The 17,876-nt window shown below is 48.1% G+C and overlaps 3 protein-coding genes across 8 annotated transcripts in view; 2 read left to right on the top strand and 1 right to left on the bottom strand.

Annotated features, from left to right (window-relative positions):
• The window catches only part of LOC124008688 (cytoplasmic protein NCK2-like), a 55,159-nt gene extending 48,993 nt beyond the window's left edge, over window positions 1-6,166 (top strand). For all 6 annotated transcript variants that reach the window (XM_046320192.1, XM_046320189.1, XM_046320187.1 and 3 more), the window contains 2 exons: window positions 4,196-4,950; window positions 5,365-6,166. In XM_046320192.1, coding sequence (XP_046176148.1) covers window positions 4,196-4,950; window positions 5,365-5,559 — 950 coding nt within the window. In that variant the 3' untranslated portion in view covers window positions 5,560-6,166. The remainder of the gene's footprint in view (window positions 1-4,195; window positions 4,951-5,364) is intronic.
• Window positions 6,167-8,537: 2,371 nt separating this feature from the next.
• otos2 (otospiralin 2) lies at window positions 8,538-13,499 on the top strand. Its single transcript, XM_046318387.1, has 3 exons — window positions 8,538-8,604; window positions 10,400-10,432; window positions 12,877-13,499. Exons 1-3 carry the CDS (start codon window positions 8,541-8,543, stop codon window positions 13,068-13,070), a joined length of 291 nt encoding a protein of 96 aa, XP_046174343.1. The 5' UTR covers window positions 8,538-8,540; the 3' UTR covers window positions 13,071-13,499.
• Window positions 13,500-13,996: 497 nt separating this feature from the next.
• On the bottom strand, window positions 13,997-15,319 carry LOC124008029 (putative protein CRIPAK). Its single transcript, XM_046318938.1, has one exon. It carries the CDS (start codon window positions 15,317-15,319, stop codon window positions 13,997-13,999), a length of 1,323 nt encoding a protein of 440 aa, XP_046174894.1.
• Window positions 15,320-17,876: the final 2,557 nt, after the last annotated feature.

Raw genomic sequence — 17,876 nt, forward strand, 5'->3', positions numbered from 1 at the left:
GCGATCTGAGGACAGTAGAACAGACAGAGAAATGGCTGCTCAGACAAGAATGGCTAAGGCTTGATTTGATAAGTGACAGAGAGCGACGGGGAGCCGTAGAGGGGTGTAGAGTTAAACGACTAGAGTATTGTCTGGGAGACGAGCACTCTCGCCTCCTCTACTCCCTCCATCCTACCAAACTATCTTCTTCTCCATCTTCCTCCATCCCTCTCTTCCTCTAAGTACACCCACACAGCTTTCCCAGCTATCATCCAGAACCCCCCCCCCCCCTGCCATTTACAGAAAATGAGTTCCCGTCAAACCTCAGATAATCATCTTACTCTGTTATTCATCAGTGATTGTGGGGTAGATATAGGTAGAAATAGCCTAGGTATTCGTTTACAGTATATCCTCCTTGTGCTGGAATTCAATTTCAGACCGAGGCACGGAGAAGAAAATCAGCTTTATGAAGATTGAATAAAGCGAAAGTTGCTGGCGAGTGATTCATTGGTCTCATACCACACCTTAAGTGAAGTGTCTCATCATGAGAGAGAGGAAGGAGGGGGAGAGAGAGACATCGTTGGAGGAGAGAGAGGAGGTAGGAGAGAGAAGAGGGAGCGAGTGAAAAGAGCGAGACAGACTGGGAGAGAGCGGAAGAGAGCATCGCTGCTTTCATGGACACCAAGTGCCACCTGGGCTCACATTCTTCTTGTGGATCACACTGCTACTTAATTGGTCCACCGCCCACCATGCTATTATCTATTATTGGAGACCATCAGCTTTATATTCCAAAGAGAACATTCTGACTAAGCACGGCCTGTTCCATTCATCAGCCCATGAAATGGGCCCATATCTGGAATTGATACTGAATAGCTTGGCATTCACTTCTCATCAAATGACTTTCTTTTCTCACTCCCCCAGTACCACTGCAGTAGCCATACATGATTAGTGTTACTCTGCAATCACCATTGTGCTACATTGAACAGTTGTCCCCAGGTCCTCCACATTGCTTCCCTGCAGCGAGCTGGATGGGGTTGTCCCTCGCCTGTTCTCCTTAATCAGCATAAGTTAAGAGCGTATGGTTAAGCATCCATGAGTCAGCTGTATGGGTCCACACTGTGTCTCGCCTTGGGCCTGGTGGAATTGATGGCCTGGTGAAGGCTCAATGGAATGGATGACTTGGTGTGGGCCCAGTTGAATGGATGACTTGGTATGGGCCCAGTTGAATGGATGACTTGGTATGGGCCCAGTTGAATGGATGACCTGGTATGGGCCCAGTTGAATGGATGACTTGGATTGGGCCCAGTTGAACGGATGACTTGGATTGGGCCCAGTTGAATGGATGACTTGGTATGGGCCCAGTTGAATGGATGACTTGGATTGGGACCAGTTGAATGGATGAGTTGGTGTGGGCCCACTCTTAATTTTTTTGTATTTTAACCCCAATTTCATTTTTTTTTTAATCGCTGCAACTCCAACTGGCTCGGGAGGCAAAGGTCGAGTCATGCGTCCTCCGAAACAAGACCCACCAAACCGCGTTTCTTAACCCGCCCACTTAACCCAGAATCCAGCCGCACCAATGTATCGGAGGAAACATCGTTCACCTGACGACCGAGGTCAGCGTGCAGGCGCCCAGCCCGCCACAAGGAGTCGCTAGAGCACGATGAGCATAGTAAAGCCCCCCCCCCGGCCAAACCCTCCCCTAACCCGGACGACGCTGGGCCAATTGTGCTTTAGGCTCTCAAGGCACTTCCTCACGATTTATGCCTACTTAATTTAAAAAATCTATCTTTCAGGTTCCAATTAGCGCTTGTTGTTCTCTAATTAGTATTGTCACTGTCACTGTGTTGCTTAGTGGGGGCGACTGTGAGTTAGTGTGTCGTTACTGTTGTGGTGTGTGAGCGCAACACAGAGTACTTTGTTTGTTGTTGCATGCTGAAGAGGAATGAGCATGAAAGTCATGGATCAGATGTCAGTTTGCTAAGGAAGGAAGGTATATGTGTGTGTCATCGCTTAGAAAAGTTGCGTGTGTGTGTGTGTGTTCATAGACAAGCGTGTGTGTGTAAATGCCAATCTCCCTGCCTGCCGCTTGATCTACAACCCTTGAAATGCCATCGGCCTCTACCATGTAAAACAACAGCCCAGTACGCTCCAGTATGTAAAGCGAATGTTAGCTTTTTCCTTTATTTCTGTGAAAGCTATAAATAGTGACTGTGCCTCCTCCTCACAGTTTGTTGTGTGAGGGGTGGAATGGCCTGTTGATGGGGGATAGTTGTGACAGGGGCTAAGTGATGGTATTTCACTCCCCCCCCCCGCTCCTCTCCCACCTCTCAAGGTCACTGAAACGGAAGCAGCTTCTTACCCCAGTTTTCCCTGTGACACTGCCACGGGCCTTGCTGTGTCATGGTGAAGGCTGATTCATGGAGACGAGGGCTGTCTTCTCGTCATTTTAACTCTGAGGGTGTATTATTCTGTTTGTTGTGGGTCTTATTCGACTCAGTTGGTCCGTCATGCTGTTCGTCTCCATGCTGTGTGTGTGTGTGTGTGTGTGTGTGTGTATCTCAGTATGATGATCTAGGCTATGATTGAACCAGTATCTGGGCAAAGGATCCTCTTCCGGACCAAAACAATACATTGAAATGTTTATTTAGTTCTTTGGAAGTACATAGAGGCGTAACGGCAGTAAATGACCATAGTTGCAGGCCAGCCGTATTTAGTGAGTGACATGTATTTTAACATTCTAGCGCTTGCAGAGCGTGTGAATGGTGACTTTCTGGGCAGAGAGGAGATCTCGTCATATACATCGACTCCTCTTTTTTTCACGAGGGTAGTACTATTACAGGAGACCCGGGAGGAGGTCTATGATGTAATCCTGTTTGTTCTGGTCCCACCGGCTTTGTGTCATGTTATCTGTGTTGCGTGTAACTGGTCATGTGTAAAGCTATGTGATGCTTCCCCTGGGCAGGTGTGTTTGTAATTGTGAGATGAGTTCCACATTTGAATACAAGTGTATGTCTCTGTGTGCGTGCAGCCCACCTCATCTCCAGGTTTGCGTGCTCGTGTATGTCTGCTAAGCACGGCGTGTTGCTGTTCACTCACAACAAAGACCCTCCTTGGTTGGCTGCGTGCTCCGTCAGAGCAGAAGGCCAGTTAAGCGCCAAGAACACAGAAGGTCAGAAAGCCTCGTTGTTTCATGCATGAGATGGGGAGTGGAGGAAGAGATGGGGGAGATGGATGTGACCTTTCGGAGTGCTCCCCTACCTGGCTGAGAGGGTTGAGGTTAATTCTCTCCGACACTAGGCTTTCAATGGCAATGATCCTCTTCCTTCTGGTTGCATTAGTGATTCTCTATATTGTCTTAAATAAATGTGTAAATGTTCAGAGAGCGAGTTAGAGATTGAGAGTCTAAAGTGAAAGGAGTAGTCTAATTTTCCGGGAGTAGTTTACAGTGGGGGACCGGATTGGGGGGTTGTTATTAAAAGAGGTTAAAGGTTAATATTTTCCAGCAAGAGAGCCAACCGAACAAATGGCACCCTATTCCAAATGGTACCCTATTCCCTACATATTGCAATACCTTTGACCAGAGCCCTGTGTTTTGACCGAGGCCCATAGGGCTCTAGTCAGAAGTAGTGCACTATTTAGGGAATAGGGTGCCATTTTGGATGCAATCAATGTCCACCCTTCCGACCACATCAGTGTCATCCGATCTGCGTTTCCTGTCTCCTAAACAACCTTCCTGCACAGTGGTCTGGTCAGTAGCTGCCTGAGAGGAATTAACATAGCCTGTCAATACCCAGAACCCCCCTTGTCTCTCCTCTGGCCTTACCTCCAGTTTCCTTCCAGCACTAATTACCCAGAACCCCTCAACTCTGAAGTGTTTGCCTCCTTGGCTGTAGCCTCAGAGAGAGGTGGTGACCTCCTAACCCCGGACCGTCCTCTACCAGCAGTACTAGGAGCTAATTAACTCAGCTTGCTGCTGCACTTCAGTTGCAGGCTGTTTTTTGAGTAGCGCAGCTGCCTGCTCAATCTCAGTGACCACGTAGAGCTTTCTGTTTGGAGCCATTTTCTCTGGATGTACTACACTCTAGCCTCAGGACTTTTAACCTAATATGTTGAAGGGGGACTTTTTACTATGTTATTCTGCTCTGTTGTGGAACTACTGCGGAGATCTTCAATTTGTGGTATAAATAGTTCTTTCTCTCTCTCCCTCTCTAAGGCCTGGGGAAGACGAAGAGGAAGACGAGTGCCCGCGATGCCTCGCCAACGCCCAGCACGGACGCAGAGTACCCGTCCAATGGTGGCGGAGGTAGCAGCGCCGAGCGTATCTACGACCTCAGCATCTCAGCCCTGGTCAAGTTCGCCTACGCGGCGGAGCGGGAAGACGAGCTGACACTGGTGAAGGGGTCAAGGGTCATTGTCATGGAGAAGTGTAGCGACGGCTGGTGGCGAGGGAGTTCTGAAGGTCGGGTAGGTTGGTTCCCCTCTAACTATGTCCTGGAGGAGGGAGAGGAGGAGGCCGTCTCGGGGGACCTAAGCGGAGGTTACCCAGGGCAGGGGGCAGGGTCGGGAGGGGTGATCAACGGGACCACCAGGGCGCTCCACACTGTCCAGACGCTGTACCCTTTCAGCTCTGTGACAGACGAGGAGCTAAACTTTGAAAAGGGCGAAGTGATGGAGGTGCTGGAGAAACCGGAGAACGACCCTGAGTGGTGGCGGTGTCGGAACGCCCGTGGACAGGTGGGCCTGGTGCCAAAGAACTATGTGGTTATACTTAGCGACGATCCGGCCCCCGGGGGTGGCATGGGCTCGGGCCCCCACTCGCCCCAGATCAACTACACAGGGCCGGCCCGCGTGGGAAAGTTTGCCGGGAAGGACTGGTACTATGGGGGAGTGACCAGGCATCAGGCAGAGTGTGCGCTCAACGAGAGAGGAGGTCAGGGAGACTTCCTGGTCAGAGATAGTGAATCATCGGTGAGTGGTCGAGAGAGAATTGTGATTGGTGGAAATGGGGGAAGAACAGTTGATTTGTGTTCCTGATTATGTATATAATGATGTACTCTATGGTTTACAATAGCCTTATCATACTGTGTTTTGACCTGTTTTTATTGGGAAAGCTTTCTTGAGGGAAACTGCATTAATTCAGTGGGATGGGTGGACTTTACAGTAGATTTATATCCCCCTCTAGTGGCTTAAGAATGAAACTCCATGGCAATAATCATCCAATTCTTATCTCTCTCTCTCTCTCTCTCTCTCTCTCTCTCTCTCTCTCTCTCTCTCTCTCTCTCTCTCTCTCTCTCTCTCTCTCTCTCTCTCTCTCTCTCTCTCTCTCTCTCTCTCTCCCCCTCTCTCTCTCTCCCCCTCTCTCTCTCTCTCTCTCTCTCCCAGCCCAGTGATTTCTCCGTGTCCCTCAAGGCAATGGGAAAGAACAAGCACTTCAAGGTAGCGCTGGCGGACGGGGTCTACTGTATCGGCCAGAGACGCTTCAGCAGCATGGACGAACTGGTGGAACATTACAAAAAAGCCCCGATCTTCACCAGCGAACATGGAGACAAACTCTACCTGGTCAAACCGCTGCTGTGACCACACACACACATGCTCGCACACATTTGCATACACTCACTCACACACACACACACACACACACACACACACACACACACACACACACACACACACACACACACACACACACACACACACACACACACACACACACACACACACACACACACACACACACACACACACACAATCCGGACCCCGGTGCTCGGCCTGGCCTAACAACAAGCCTTATTACAGGACTTGCCACTGACTGATTTTAGCACAGCAATATCCACTGGTCTGCCCATGCCCCTTCAATACAACAGTTAGCACATAGAGAGACTCAAATGGAACACGTTGGCCACCGTAGCTCAGATTCCTCTCAGAATAGTGACACCGAGTCCTGTCCAGAAGTGTCCAGAGAACGCCTTCACTAAGGGATCGTCTGTAAGCATCCGCTCTTGGCCTTGGCCTCCTAGTAAAGCCCTGCCGGTGCCTCTAGGTTTTTAGGACAGAGCGCGGATGGGGATCTACAGTCAATGGTTCCGTCACAACAGCTACATACACCATGAACGTGAATATTTAGTGTCGACATTGACATCACATTATCACTGGAGACCTTCTGATTTTTTTTTTTTTTTTTGGGGGGGGCAAACGGGAGGAGAGAAACAGCTCTTCTCTTTTTGCTTGTCTCCAGTAGGTGTTGTTGCTTTGTCTGTCGTTATCGAAAGTACTATTACGTTTCCATAAAGACTGTTGTACCAGAAAGAAAGGCACCACAACTGGCACTGCATTTACCAGATAAGGAAAGGACGCCCTCTGTAGGTGTATTGTGGAATGGACACGGTCAGAAAGCTGTGTTGAATGTCCGTGGATGTGTACCAGCCACACCCTCATACTGCTCAAATGTTGCCCCCGAACGCTCTCTTCGAATCCACCGCTCTCCTCAGCGTCCGGGTGAAAACGTCGCTGGCCGAGGACCGAGATTCAAGAGCGATAGGAAAACGTTTTGTGGGTTGTCTGTTTGCCAGTGAAAGTCTGTTCAACATTTTGTTTCCTGCTTTAAAAAAAAAGAAAAACTGTCTTAATGTTACTGAGCACTGTTATTTAAATCTTGTTTTCAGCTCTGTATGTATATTTAAAAAGAAGAATAAGGTGAATATTATATGAATTTAGATACAGCTAAAAGGTACTGTACTCCAAGACGGTGTGGTGACTGAGGAATGAAATACTTTTGTTCAATTAAAAGTTTTTCCAAAATAAGTTTTCTGGTTGCATTTGTCTGCAGTGTGTAATTTTATTCCCTTTCACCTTTTTAAAAGATTGTATTCAAATTTAAGAAGATTGAACATTCAAATTGCGTTTCTGTATTTACCATCTTCCACCAACAGATGGCAATGTTGCTGCAGGTAGGATTTCATCATTTCAGGACCTGAAGGCCCATCCTGATGCAAGAGCTTCAGTAACCACAAAAGTGCTTGCTTCCTTTACGTCTTGCCAGATCGTTTGGAATGTGTCTCCTTAATCCTGATACGGCATGAGATCTGGGGGGAGGGGGAGGGGGAGCAGACACTGTCATTTGGGAAGCAGACACTGCTTCTGATACAACCTAACCCATGTTAGCCACGTTGTCTCTTTCCGAGAGATAAATGAGTGTAGATATAAACTCAGCAAAAAAAGAAATGTCCTCTCACTCTCAACTGCATTTTTATTTTCAGCAAACTTAACATGTGTAAACATTTGTATGAACATAATGTCCACCCATACGTAGAATGTATGCACACATGACTGTAAGTCGCTTTGGATAAAAGCGTCTGCTAAATGGCATATATTATTATTATTATTATTTCAACAACTGAGACATAAACTGGGGGGGGGGGCAAAAGTAACAGTCAGTATCTAGTGTGGCCACTAGCTGCATTGAGTACTGCAGGGCATCTCCTCCTCATGGACTGCACCAGATTGTCCAGTTCTTGCTGTGAGATGTTACCCCACTCTTCCATCAAGGCACCTGTAAGTTCCCAGATATTTTTGGGAGAAATGGCCCTAGCCCTCACCAAGAGAGAACACAATCCTTGGCTCCCAGAAACAATATGTGAAAGACCATTTAGTGTTTGTATCGTTTGTCTTTTAGAATATTATAATGTATAATGTATTTATAATGTATTTAGCAGACCCTTTTATCCAACGTCACAAATTGCATACATTTTCTTATGGGGGTTACAAAATCTATGTAGGTTATGAACTTATTTCACTTTCATGATCAAGATGTGCAGGTATTGATCGAACGTTTTGCTGTACATGAAAGGATGATTGATGATTGTGTTTTATTAAATGAATGGACACATTTTAACAGCCATAATATTGCCATGCTCGGGAACATAAGCAATGGTACGTTATCTAGACGGGTACAATTTGTCTGCATCGGACTTAGTTGGTGAGGGGTAAGAGAGTGTGGACATTCCCCTGCTCCCCCTCTCCTCCATCTCCCCTTCGTCCACAAAGGAAGCCTTTCTGTCCGTTGACATGTCTGCTTCAGGTGTGAGAAGTGGAGACTGGGTAGGAAAGAGAGGGCGGTTGGTTCGGAGGTAAGGTATGGCATGTGGATCTGAAGTGTGAAGGACCAACATATCCTGGACAGCTCTGTTTACTGTATCTGTCCTCCCATCCAGGTTCTGGGTATATCTGGACATACACACGCTACACACACACACACTCGCCCAGAGCAAGAGGACCAAGAGCCCGGATCCAGCACCAGGTACCTGTATCAGTGTAAATGAAGATTGAAAAAAATCTGAAATGTACCTTCAAATGTTACATGTAGCTCTTAGTCTTCTTACTTGATTCAAACCTTCTTTGTTGTATCCTTCTGTTGACCTCTGACACAACTCCTCTCCCTAAGAGAAACCTTAAAGATGTTACAGAACAAGCAAATCCATGCGGGGGTAAAAGCTGTGACAATTTCTCACAGTTTGTGGTTTGCGTTTCAGTCTTTGTGCGGCCCGCCACAGTGCAAAACCATGCCTCGTCTTTGTGTCTCAATGCTGCTCTGGGTCGTCCTGCTGAGTCTCCTCTCTCGAATAGGTAAGTCAGCCTGTTAGCACTCTACAGAGCGGAGAGCCTCCGAGCCTCCGCCCTTTTCATTTTCAGTGATAATGGAAGGCACCCAATCCAAAATCTCTTCAATGTCATTTTAACCTATCTTGCGCACAAGAGTAGTATTGGATTGTGATGTGTAGTTGGATGAAACTCAAGTCTGAAGTGGTGGTGGCGGCCTCCTTTCTTCAATTCATCTCTCCAATATCTCTGTGGGCCTGATGTGAAAGAACAGAGAAAAGTTCACGAGCTCTCTCCTGGGTTCTCGGCTCCGTAGTGCTGTGGATGGATAAGAGGAGATAGAGAGAGGAATCCTCCACTATAGAGATGTTGAATGTTACATGAGACGGTTATTGGCCCGCTGTTGTCTCTTACTGCAGTCTGGAGCATCTCTCGGAAACCGTCAGCTGGAACTAATTACCTCGGAGATGCAGCCGGACAGTCAGTCAATGTGTTTCCCTGGAGGGAATGTTGTCCATTAGTTCACTAGGAATGTAACCTCCTGACAAACTACTCTGACATTTCAACAGCCGGTACGGTCGACAGCAGCAAACGAAAGAACGGTATTGATTATAGTGTTTTTACTGGGTTCTGTCTCGCTGCATCAACTGTGATGTTTAGTCCTCAACATGTCTCTTTACATTGTTTATAGCCACACATTTTTTCTGTCAACTTGGATTTTATTGTGGAATATGAGGAGAAAGTTTTGAAGGTTTTTCTTTCAAATGAAACGGATTCCCTCCCATGATATACGTGTGTTCTTTATATTGGTATGAGGACAGTTGGTACCATTTCTTCAACAGCACACCACAATACTGTTTATTTAATTGAGCAGAGCTTCTTTCTCGTTGCCTTGCCAACATAATGCATGTGCAGTATTGGCTATTCAGAGACATAGATCTTTTGTCACAACATCCCTCCAAGATATTTGATTGAGTGGAAATGACGTTGTTTTAATGAAAAGCGTCTGGTTGTGGGTCAGAATAGACCAGTCGCAGTTCATTCCCTTCTTTTGCCTTCTCCCTCTTTTGTTTTCATTGAGACGGTAGAAGTATTACACTGTGTGCCTACCGTGCTTAGCTCGCTCTAGTCTCTCTTGACCAAGCTGAGCGTTTATCTTTCCCCTCCCCTATGTATCCTCCCAGACCTGGGTCCAAATACTATTCAAGATTTTTCTAACACGTTTAGCGTTTGCTTCGGTCTGCCTGGAGTGGCAGATGGGCAGGGTTCGTATTTTTCCGACTATTCTATTGGTTCTACTGTGCCAGGCAAGCCCAATCAAGCCCAGATAAACCATGTTGAAATGTATTCAAATAGTGTTTGAACCCAGGTCTGTTTCTCTCCACTGGGCTTTACCTTCTTCTTTGATCTGCCGCAACCTTCCTATCCTCTGAGGAGATTTAATAAAGGCTGTGAATGTCTGAATGTCAGAGCAGTCCAGGGCCAGGCGCAGCACATGGCACTTAGCAGTCAGCCGCTCCATATCCTCTTCATCCCGTCTTACACCCCACTGCCTCTGTCTCCCTCTCTCTGTCCGCAACACCCCCATCTGCTAATCTGCTGCTGCCTGCCCAGCGTGTTGGGCAATGTCATAGATAGAGACAAGGAGGGAGAGAGAGTTTATAGACAGAGATTAATACAAAAAAAGCACTCCTCAGTTAGACTTATTCACTATCTCTGTTTTGTCACAAGTCACCTATCAACAGGGCTGTGTGATTCACCATGAAGACCCATGTGGTGCCTTCGGTCTGAATAATTCCTGTCTTTTCTCCCTCGAACTCAGGGGCTGAGGAAACAGCAGGAGGAGAAGGAAAAGGTGAGTGTGGGAGACTGGGTAACCAGGGGTTACCAAGATGGGGTTGGATTCAATCAAACCAGCCCTAGAAACTGTTGATTCAATATTTTGAGTTGTGCAACTATAGCTTGAAGACATACACCGAGTGGACAAAAAAATGAAGAACACCTACTCTTTCAGACTGACCAATCAGTGTAGATGTAAGAACGCCTACTCTTTCAGACTGACCAATCCGTGTAGATGAAGGGGAGGAGACAGGTTAAAGAAGGACTTTTAAGCCTTGAGACCATCGAGACATGGATGTATTGTGTATGTGTGCCATTCAGAGGGTGAATGGGCCAGACAAAATATTTAAGTGGCTTTGAAAGGGGTATGGTAGTAGGTGCCAGGTGCACAGGTTTCAGTGGGTCAAGAACTGCCACGCTGATGTTTTTTCACACTCAACAGTTTCCCGTGTGAATTAAGAATGGTTCACCGCTCAAAGGACATCCAGCCAACTTGACACAACTGTGGGAAGCATTGGAGTCAACATGGGCCAAGCATCCCTGTGTAACACCTTGTAGAGTCAATGCCTTGGCGAATTGAGGCTGTTCTGAGGGCAAAGGAATGGGGGGGTGCAACTCAATATTAGGAAGGTGTTCTTAATGTCTTGTGCATTCAGTGTATGTACACACACAGCAAGGGACAGAGGTCAGAGGGACAGAGGTCAGAGGGACAGAGGTCAGAGGGACAGACGTGAGGGAGGTCAGAGGGACAGACGTGAGAGAGGTCAGAGGGACAGACGTGAGGGAGGTCAGAGGGACAGACGTGAGGGAGGTCAGAGGGACAGACGTGAGAGAGGTCAGAGGGACAGACGTGAGGGAGGTCAGAGGGACAGACGTGAGGGAGGTCAGAGGGACAGACGTGAGGGAGGTCAGAGGGACAGACGTGAGGGAGGTCAGAGGGACAGACGTGAGGGAGGTCAGAGGGACAGACGTGAGGGAGGTCAGAGGGACAGACGTGAGGGAGGTCAGAGGGACAGACGTGAGGGAGGTCAGAGGGACAGACGTGAGGGGTCAGAGGGAGGTCAGAGGGACAGACGTGAGGGAGGTCAGAGGGACAGACGTGAGGGAGGTCAGAGGGACAGACGTGAGGGAGGTCAGAGGGACAGATGTGAGAGAGGTCAGAGGGACAGACGTGAGGGAGGTCAGAGGGACAGACATGAGGGAGGTCAGAGGGACAGACGTGAGGGAGGTCAGAGGGACAGACGTGAGAGAGGTCAGAGGAACAGACGTGAGGGAGGTCAGAGGGACAGACGTGAGGGAGGTCAGAGGGACAGACGTGAGGGAGGTCAGAGGGACAGACGTGAGGGAGGTCAGAGGGACAGACGTGAGGGAGGTCAGAGGGACAGACGTGAGGGAGGTCAGAGGGACAGACGTGAGAGAGGTCAGAGGGACAGACGTGAGGGAGGTCAGAGGGACAGACGTGAGGGAGGTCAGAGGGACAGACGTGAGAGAGGTCAGAGGGACAGACGTGAGGGAGGTCAGAGGGACAGACATGAGGGAGGTCAGAGGGACAGAGGTCAGAGGGACAGACGTGAGGGAGGTCAGAGGGACAGACGTGAGGGAGGTCAGAGGGACAGACGTGAGGGAGGTCAGAGGGACAGACGTGAGGGAGGTCAGAGGGACAGACGTGAGGGAGGTCAGAGGGACAGACGTGAGGGAGGTCAGAGGGACAGAGGTCAGAGGGACAGACGTGAGGGAGGTCAGAGGGACAGACGTGAGGGAGGTCAGAGGGACAGACGTGAGAGAGGTGTTGTTCCTCATCATATTCCTATAGTCACTCACACCGTTGTGTTATGTTTGAGTTGGGAGCTGTGGAGTGTCGTTGTCCCAGCCTGCTTTCCCAATGTGGACCAGGTCCGCTCTCCCACAGTGAGAGGCCTGTCTCTGGGCTTAGGGGATGTCCAGCGCCGCTCGCCCCTGACTGGTCTTTAATCAACCATAAGCCTGAGATGCTCAACGGGGATTTGGTTTCAATTCGAAGACGAGACGTTTTTTTACAAGGTATTATATTGACTTTGGTTAAAGGAATGCGGCTTAAGCTGAGGTTGTAGTGAAGGGGTGACAGAGAGGTGAACACGGAGAAATGAACGAGGCTGCTATGGTTGGTGTAGCAGGGAGGAAGGCTGGGAAGTGGGAAAATTGCCAGAGTAGATTTTCCCATTGGTGAGGCAGACTTCCCTTTAGCAAAGGTTCCGTACAGTGGTTCTATCACTGTCACAAACACACATGTATAATCAATGAATACAGATTGTGTGTTGATTGTGTATTATACTGAAAATAATGTATGTAGTAAACGGCTATCAATCCATGTCAAGTTGTGTCATGTGACCAGTCTTAGTGAAGTGCAGTATCATTCACTCAGCCTCTGATTGGTTCCCTTTTGACGTTCTCTTCTCTTCTCGTGCTCTCATTGGTTCCCAGCAGCAGATTTGGGGCGTGAGAAGCGCAGCATGCCCAACTGGGCTCTGACCTCCTCTGACTTCTTCGGCTGGGTGGAGGCTCTGCGCGAGTACGCTGGTTATGAGAAGATTGAAGACCTGTCCAGAACCTTCTGGGCACACTTCCCCTCCGCCAGCCGCCTGGGCTATGAGCTGTCCGACCCTGACGAGGAGTGAGGAACCACAACCACAAATATAAAAACTGGTGAAGGATCAGTTTAGCCTTTTTTAGATCCAAAAGAATACGTGTATATGGACAGGGGGACAGAGTAGGAATGCTGATCTAGGATCAGGCCCCACTGTCCATGTAATCTGATGAATTGTGATCTAAAATAAAGAAACTGATCCTAGATCAGCACTCCTTCTCTGAGAGGCTTTATGATTACGGGACCAGAACTAGAACCAACATCTCTCTACTGCATGCAAGTAGTGTAGAATATAGAGGCCTACTCTATGTCCTCAGAGGACCCTGGAAAAGACATGCATTGACACCTACTAAAGAGGAGATAGGGAGGGGATGGAATGTCTGTTTGGAGGTCATGTGATGCTCAGTACTGTACGTGGGATAGAGAACACACGTTGACACCAGATCAGGCCTCTCATACACTTGACTTGTTTTGTGCCCATGAACAATAAATCTGCCTGCGTTCTGTGTGTGAAACTGCTTTTCCACGACCCAATTAAACTCCCAGGGCCCTGGAGATTTAATTCTTGTGAATAGTCTGTTTCTTTAAACTTGAACAGCCGCTGCATGCTAAGCTCTCCTCCCAAAAGATGTGCGTGGCGCAGAAGTTAAAGTTGTTAAACAATTTATTCATGGAAAAGTAAATCGTGCAGCAGCTATCAACATGATTGTCAGAATCCTGGCTCGCTTGAAACTACTACTCACTCGGGTCTAGTTTCCCGAACACAGATTTTGTTTATTACTAAAAAATAACTTGCTTACTAGGCTTAATCCATGTATTCAACCCTATGCAAATCCACATACCACAGATGTCTGTAACTATTGAGTGATTCAAAGAGCAGTGATGTTGGTGTGTTTGAATACACCAATAATTCATTTTTTACCACTTCATATGTGTGTTCTTTCCCCTGGCAGGCAGCTACTGCATGTTGAGAGAGATCAGAGAGAGGCAGTGAATATGACATGCCGTGTAGCGGTGTGTAGTGGCAGGGAACAGGGCATGCTGTGTAGCGGCGTGCAGTGGCAGGGAACAGGGCATGCTGTGTAGCGGCGTGCAGTGGCAGGGAACAGGGCATGCTGTGTAGCGGTGTGCAGTGGCAGGGAACAGGGCATGCTGTGTAGCGGCGTGCAGTGGCAGGGAACAGGGCATGCTGTGTAGCGGTGTGCAGTGGCAGGAAACAGGGCATGCTGTGTAGCGGCGTGCAGTGGCAGGAAAGAGGGCATGCTGTGTAGCGGTGTGCAGTGGCAGGGAACAGGGCATGCTGTGTAGCGGTGTGCAGTGGCAGGGAACAGGGCATGCTGTGTAGCGGTGTGCAGTGGCAGGGAACAGGGCATGCTGTGTAGTGGTGTGCAGGGAACAGGGCATGGTGTGTAGCAGCGTGCAGTGGCAGGGAACAGGGCATGCTGTGTAGTGGTGTGCAGTGGCAGGGAACAGGGCATGCTGTGTAGCGGCGTGCAGTGGCAGGGAACAGGGCATGCTGTGTAGCGGTGTGCAGTGGCAGGGAACAGGGCATGCTGTGTAGCGGCGTGCAGTGGCAGGGAACAGGGCATGCTGTGTAGCGGTGTGCAGTGGCAGGAAACAGGGCATGCTGTGTAGCGGCGTGCAGTGGCAGGAAAGAGGGCATGCTGTGTAGCGGTGTGCAGTGGCAGGGAACAGGGCATGCTGTGTAGCGGTGTGCAGTGGCAGGGAACAGGGCATGCTGTGTAGCGGTGTGCAGTGGCAGGGAACAGGGCATGCTGTGTAGTGGTGTGCAGGGAACAGGGCATGCTGTGTAGCAGCGTGCAGTGGCAGGGAACAGGGCATGCTGTGTAGTGGTGTGCAGTGGCAGGGAACAGGGCATGCTGTGTAGTGGCGTGCAGTGGCAGGGAACAGGGCATGCTGTGTAGTGGTGTGCAGTGGCAGGGAACAGGGCATGCTGTGTAGCGGCGTGCAGTGGCAGGGAACAGGGCATGCTGTGTAGTGGTGTGCAGTGGCAGGGAACAGGGCATGCTGTGTAGTGGTGTGCAGTGGCAGGGAACAGGGCATGCTGTGTAGCGGCGTGCAGTGGCAGGGAACAGGGCATGCTGTGTAGCGGCATGCAGTGGCAGGGAACAGGGCATGCTGTGTAGTGGTGTGCAGGGAACAGGGCATGCTGTGTAGCGGTGTGCAGTTGCAGGGAACAGGGCATGCTGTGTAGCGGTGTGCAGTGGCAGGGAACAGGGCATGCTGTGTAGCGGTGTGCAGTGGCAGGGAACAGGGCATGCTGTGTAGTGGTGTGCAGGGAACAGGGCATGCTGTGTAGTGGTGTGCGGAGTGATCACGCAACATGGGGGGAAACTTTATTCTTACTAACACACACTTTAAAGAAGAAGCCCTCCCCCAGTTGCCATGATAACAGGTGGACAGAGGGGATAGGATAGGTGGATGTAGAGTGGTTATAAAGGATGGGCCCCAGACCTAAGGGGATGACGTCAGGTTAAGATGGTGTGTATCATCCTCATAGCCATAGATACACAATACACCTAAACACTTATCTACGGCTGCCGGTTCTAAGAAATCACGCACAAAAGGAGCATTGAGAAGCTCTGTGTTGTGTACAAATCTCATGAAGCGTGACCTTTCTCCTATTTCTTCGAATCTACCCAGCTTAAGTGTTAGTTATTCCCCCAGTGTGTGTGTGAGAGAGTGAAAAAGCACTTTTTTGCCCATCTCTGTGACTTCTCTTTGACCCTGTTTCACACTAGTATCCTGCCCTGAGCTGAGTGCAGGTGTTCCTTCCTCTCCCAGGAGCACAGTCAGGAATGCAGACTGAGCCTCTCACTTTCAGGGTATGTGCCAGGCAAACCATTCAAACTCCACGGTTAAGGTGTGTTCCATCCCCGTTTATAATGCTATTCACAGATTATCACAAGGGGGAATCTCCCCTGTGTGTATGTGCCTTACAGACAGAGGGGTCTGTCGTGTGACTCCCATGCAAGCCACAGCAGCTGAGATCTCTTGTGTGTCTTGACTCTTGAGGAAGTCAGTTTGCACGCTGACAGATGTTTGCCATATCGTCCTCTGTCAGTGGGTGAAGCAGTGGCTCCCTGAAAGCCTAATCGACCATTAACTGAACATCGTCCGCTCAAGGATGACTTGCTTTGAAGCACAGGGAAATACTTTCCTTCATTTTGATCTTGCCCTAGTAAACAAATTAATGTTATCAAATGCTTGCGTTGGTAAATGTATTAGATCATATTTACTAACAAGGTAAAGAGAAATATTTGATCCCATAGACAATAATATATACAGTTGAAGTCGGAAGTTTACATGCACCATAGCCAAATACATTAAAACTCAGTTTCACAATTCCTGACATTTAATTCCAGTAAAAATTCCCTGTCTTAGGTCAGTTAGGATCACCACTTTATTTTAAGAATGTGAAATGTCAGAATAATAGTAGAGAGTGATTTATTTCTTTTATTTCTTTCATCACATTCCCAATGGGTCAGAAGTTCACAAACTGAATTTGTATTTGGTAGCATTGCCTTTAAATTGTTTAACTCGGGTAAAATGTTTTGTGTAGCCTTCCACAAGCTTCCCACAATAAGTTGGTGAATTTTGGCTCATTCCTCTTGACAGAGCTGGTGTAACTGAGTCAGGTTTGTAGGCCTCCTTGCTCACACACTTTTTTTCAGTTCTGCCCACAAATGTTCTATAGGATTGAGGTCAGGGCTTTGTGATGGCCACTCCAATACCTTGACTTTGTTGTACTTCAGCCATTTTGCCACAAATTCGGAAGTATGCTTGGGGTCATTGTCCGTTTGGAAGACCCATTTGCGACCAAGCTTTAACTTCCTGACTGATGTCTTGAGATGTTGCTTCAATATATCTGCGGTTGCGTGGCCCCATGGTGTTTATACTTGCATACTATTGTTTGTACAGATGAGCGTGGTACCTTCAGGTGTTTGGAAATTGCTCCCAAGGATGAACCAGACTTTGAGGTCAACAATTGTTTTTCTGAGGTCTTGGCTGATTTCTTTTGATTTTCCCATGATGTCAAGCAAAGAGGCACTGAGTTTGAAGGTGGGCCTTGAAATGCATACACAGGTATATCTCCAATTGACTCAAATGATGTCAATTAGCCTATCAGAAGCTTCTAAAGCCATGACATAATTTTCTGGAATTTTCCAAGCTGTTTAAAGGTACAGTCAACTTAGTGTATGTACACTTCTGACCCACTGGAATTGTGATACAGTGAATTATAAGTGAAATAATCTGTCTGTAAACAATTGTTGGAAAAATGACTTGTGTCATACACAAAGTAGATGTCCTAACCGACTTGCCAAAGCTATAGCTTGTTAACAAGATATTTGTGGAGTGGTTGAAAAACGATTTTTAATGACTCCAACCGAGGTGTATGGAAACTTCCGACTTTAACTGTATTTACCAACAACAGACTGGGAGCCAATTAGTATAACTAATTAGTATAACCGACATATGGTATATATTCAGTATATAAATACATATTGGGATTGAGACAGACAACAGGCCTAGAGGTGAGTCTTGTTCTGTTTTTAAGTTGTGTCCAGATGATGGACAAAGATGGTTTGTCCATCATCTGGAATAGACACGTATACTTTTCACAATGCCACACTAACAAACACAGCAGTCCTTGATTTGCAAGCTGCAGAGAGGATCAATGAGGTATTCAACACAACAAAAGAGGGCACATTGTTGCCATCTCAATTGGGTTAAGGTCAGGTGATTGTGGAGGCCAGGTCCTCTGATGCATCATCATGCTCTTAAACGCTAGTAAAACCAAATGCATGCTTTTCAA

Source organism: Oncorhynchus gorbuscha, linkage group LG21, assembly GCF_021184085.1.
Source record: "Oncorhynchus gorbuscha isolate QuinsamMale2020 ecotype Even-year linkage group LG21, OgorEven_v1.0, whole genome shotgun sequence".
NCBI classification, from domain to species: Eukaryota; Metazoa; Chordata; class Actinopteri; order Salmoniformes; family Salmonidae; genus Oncorhynchus; species Oncorhynchus gorbuscha.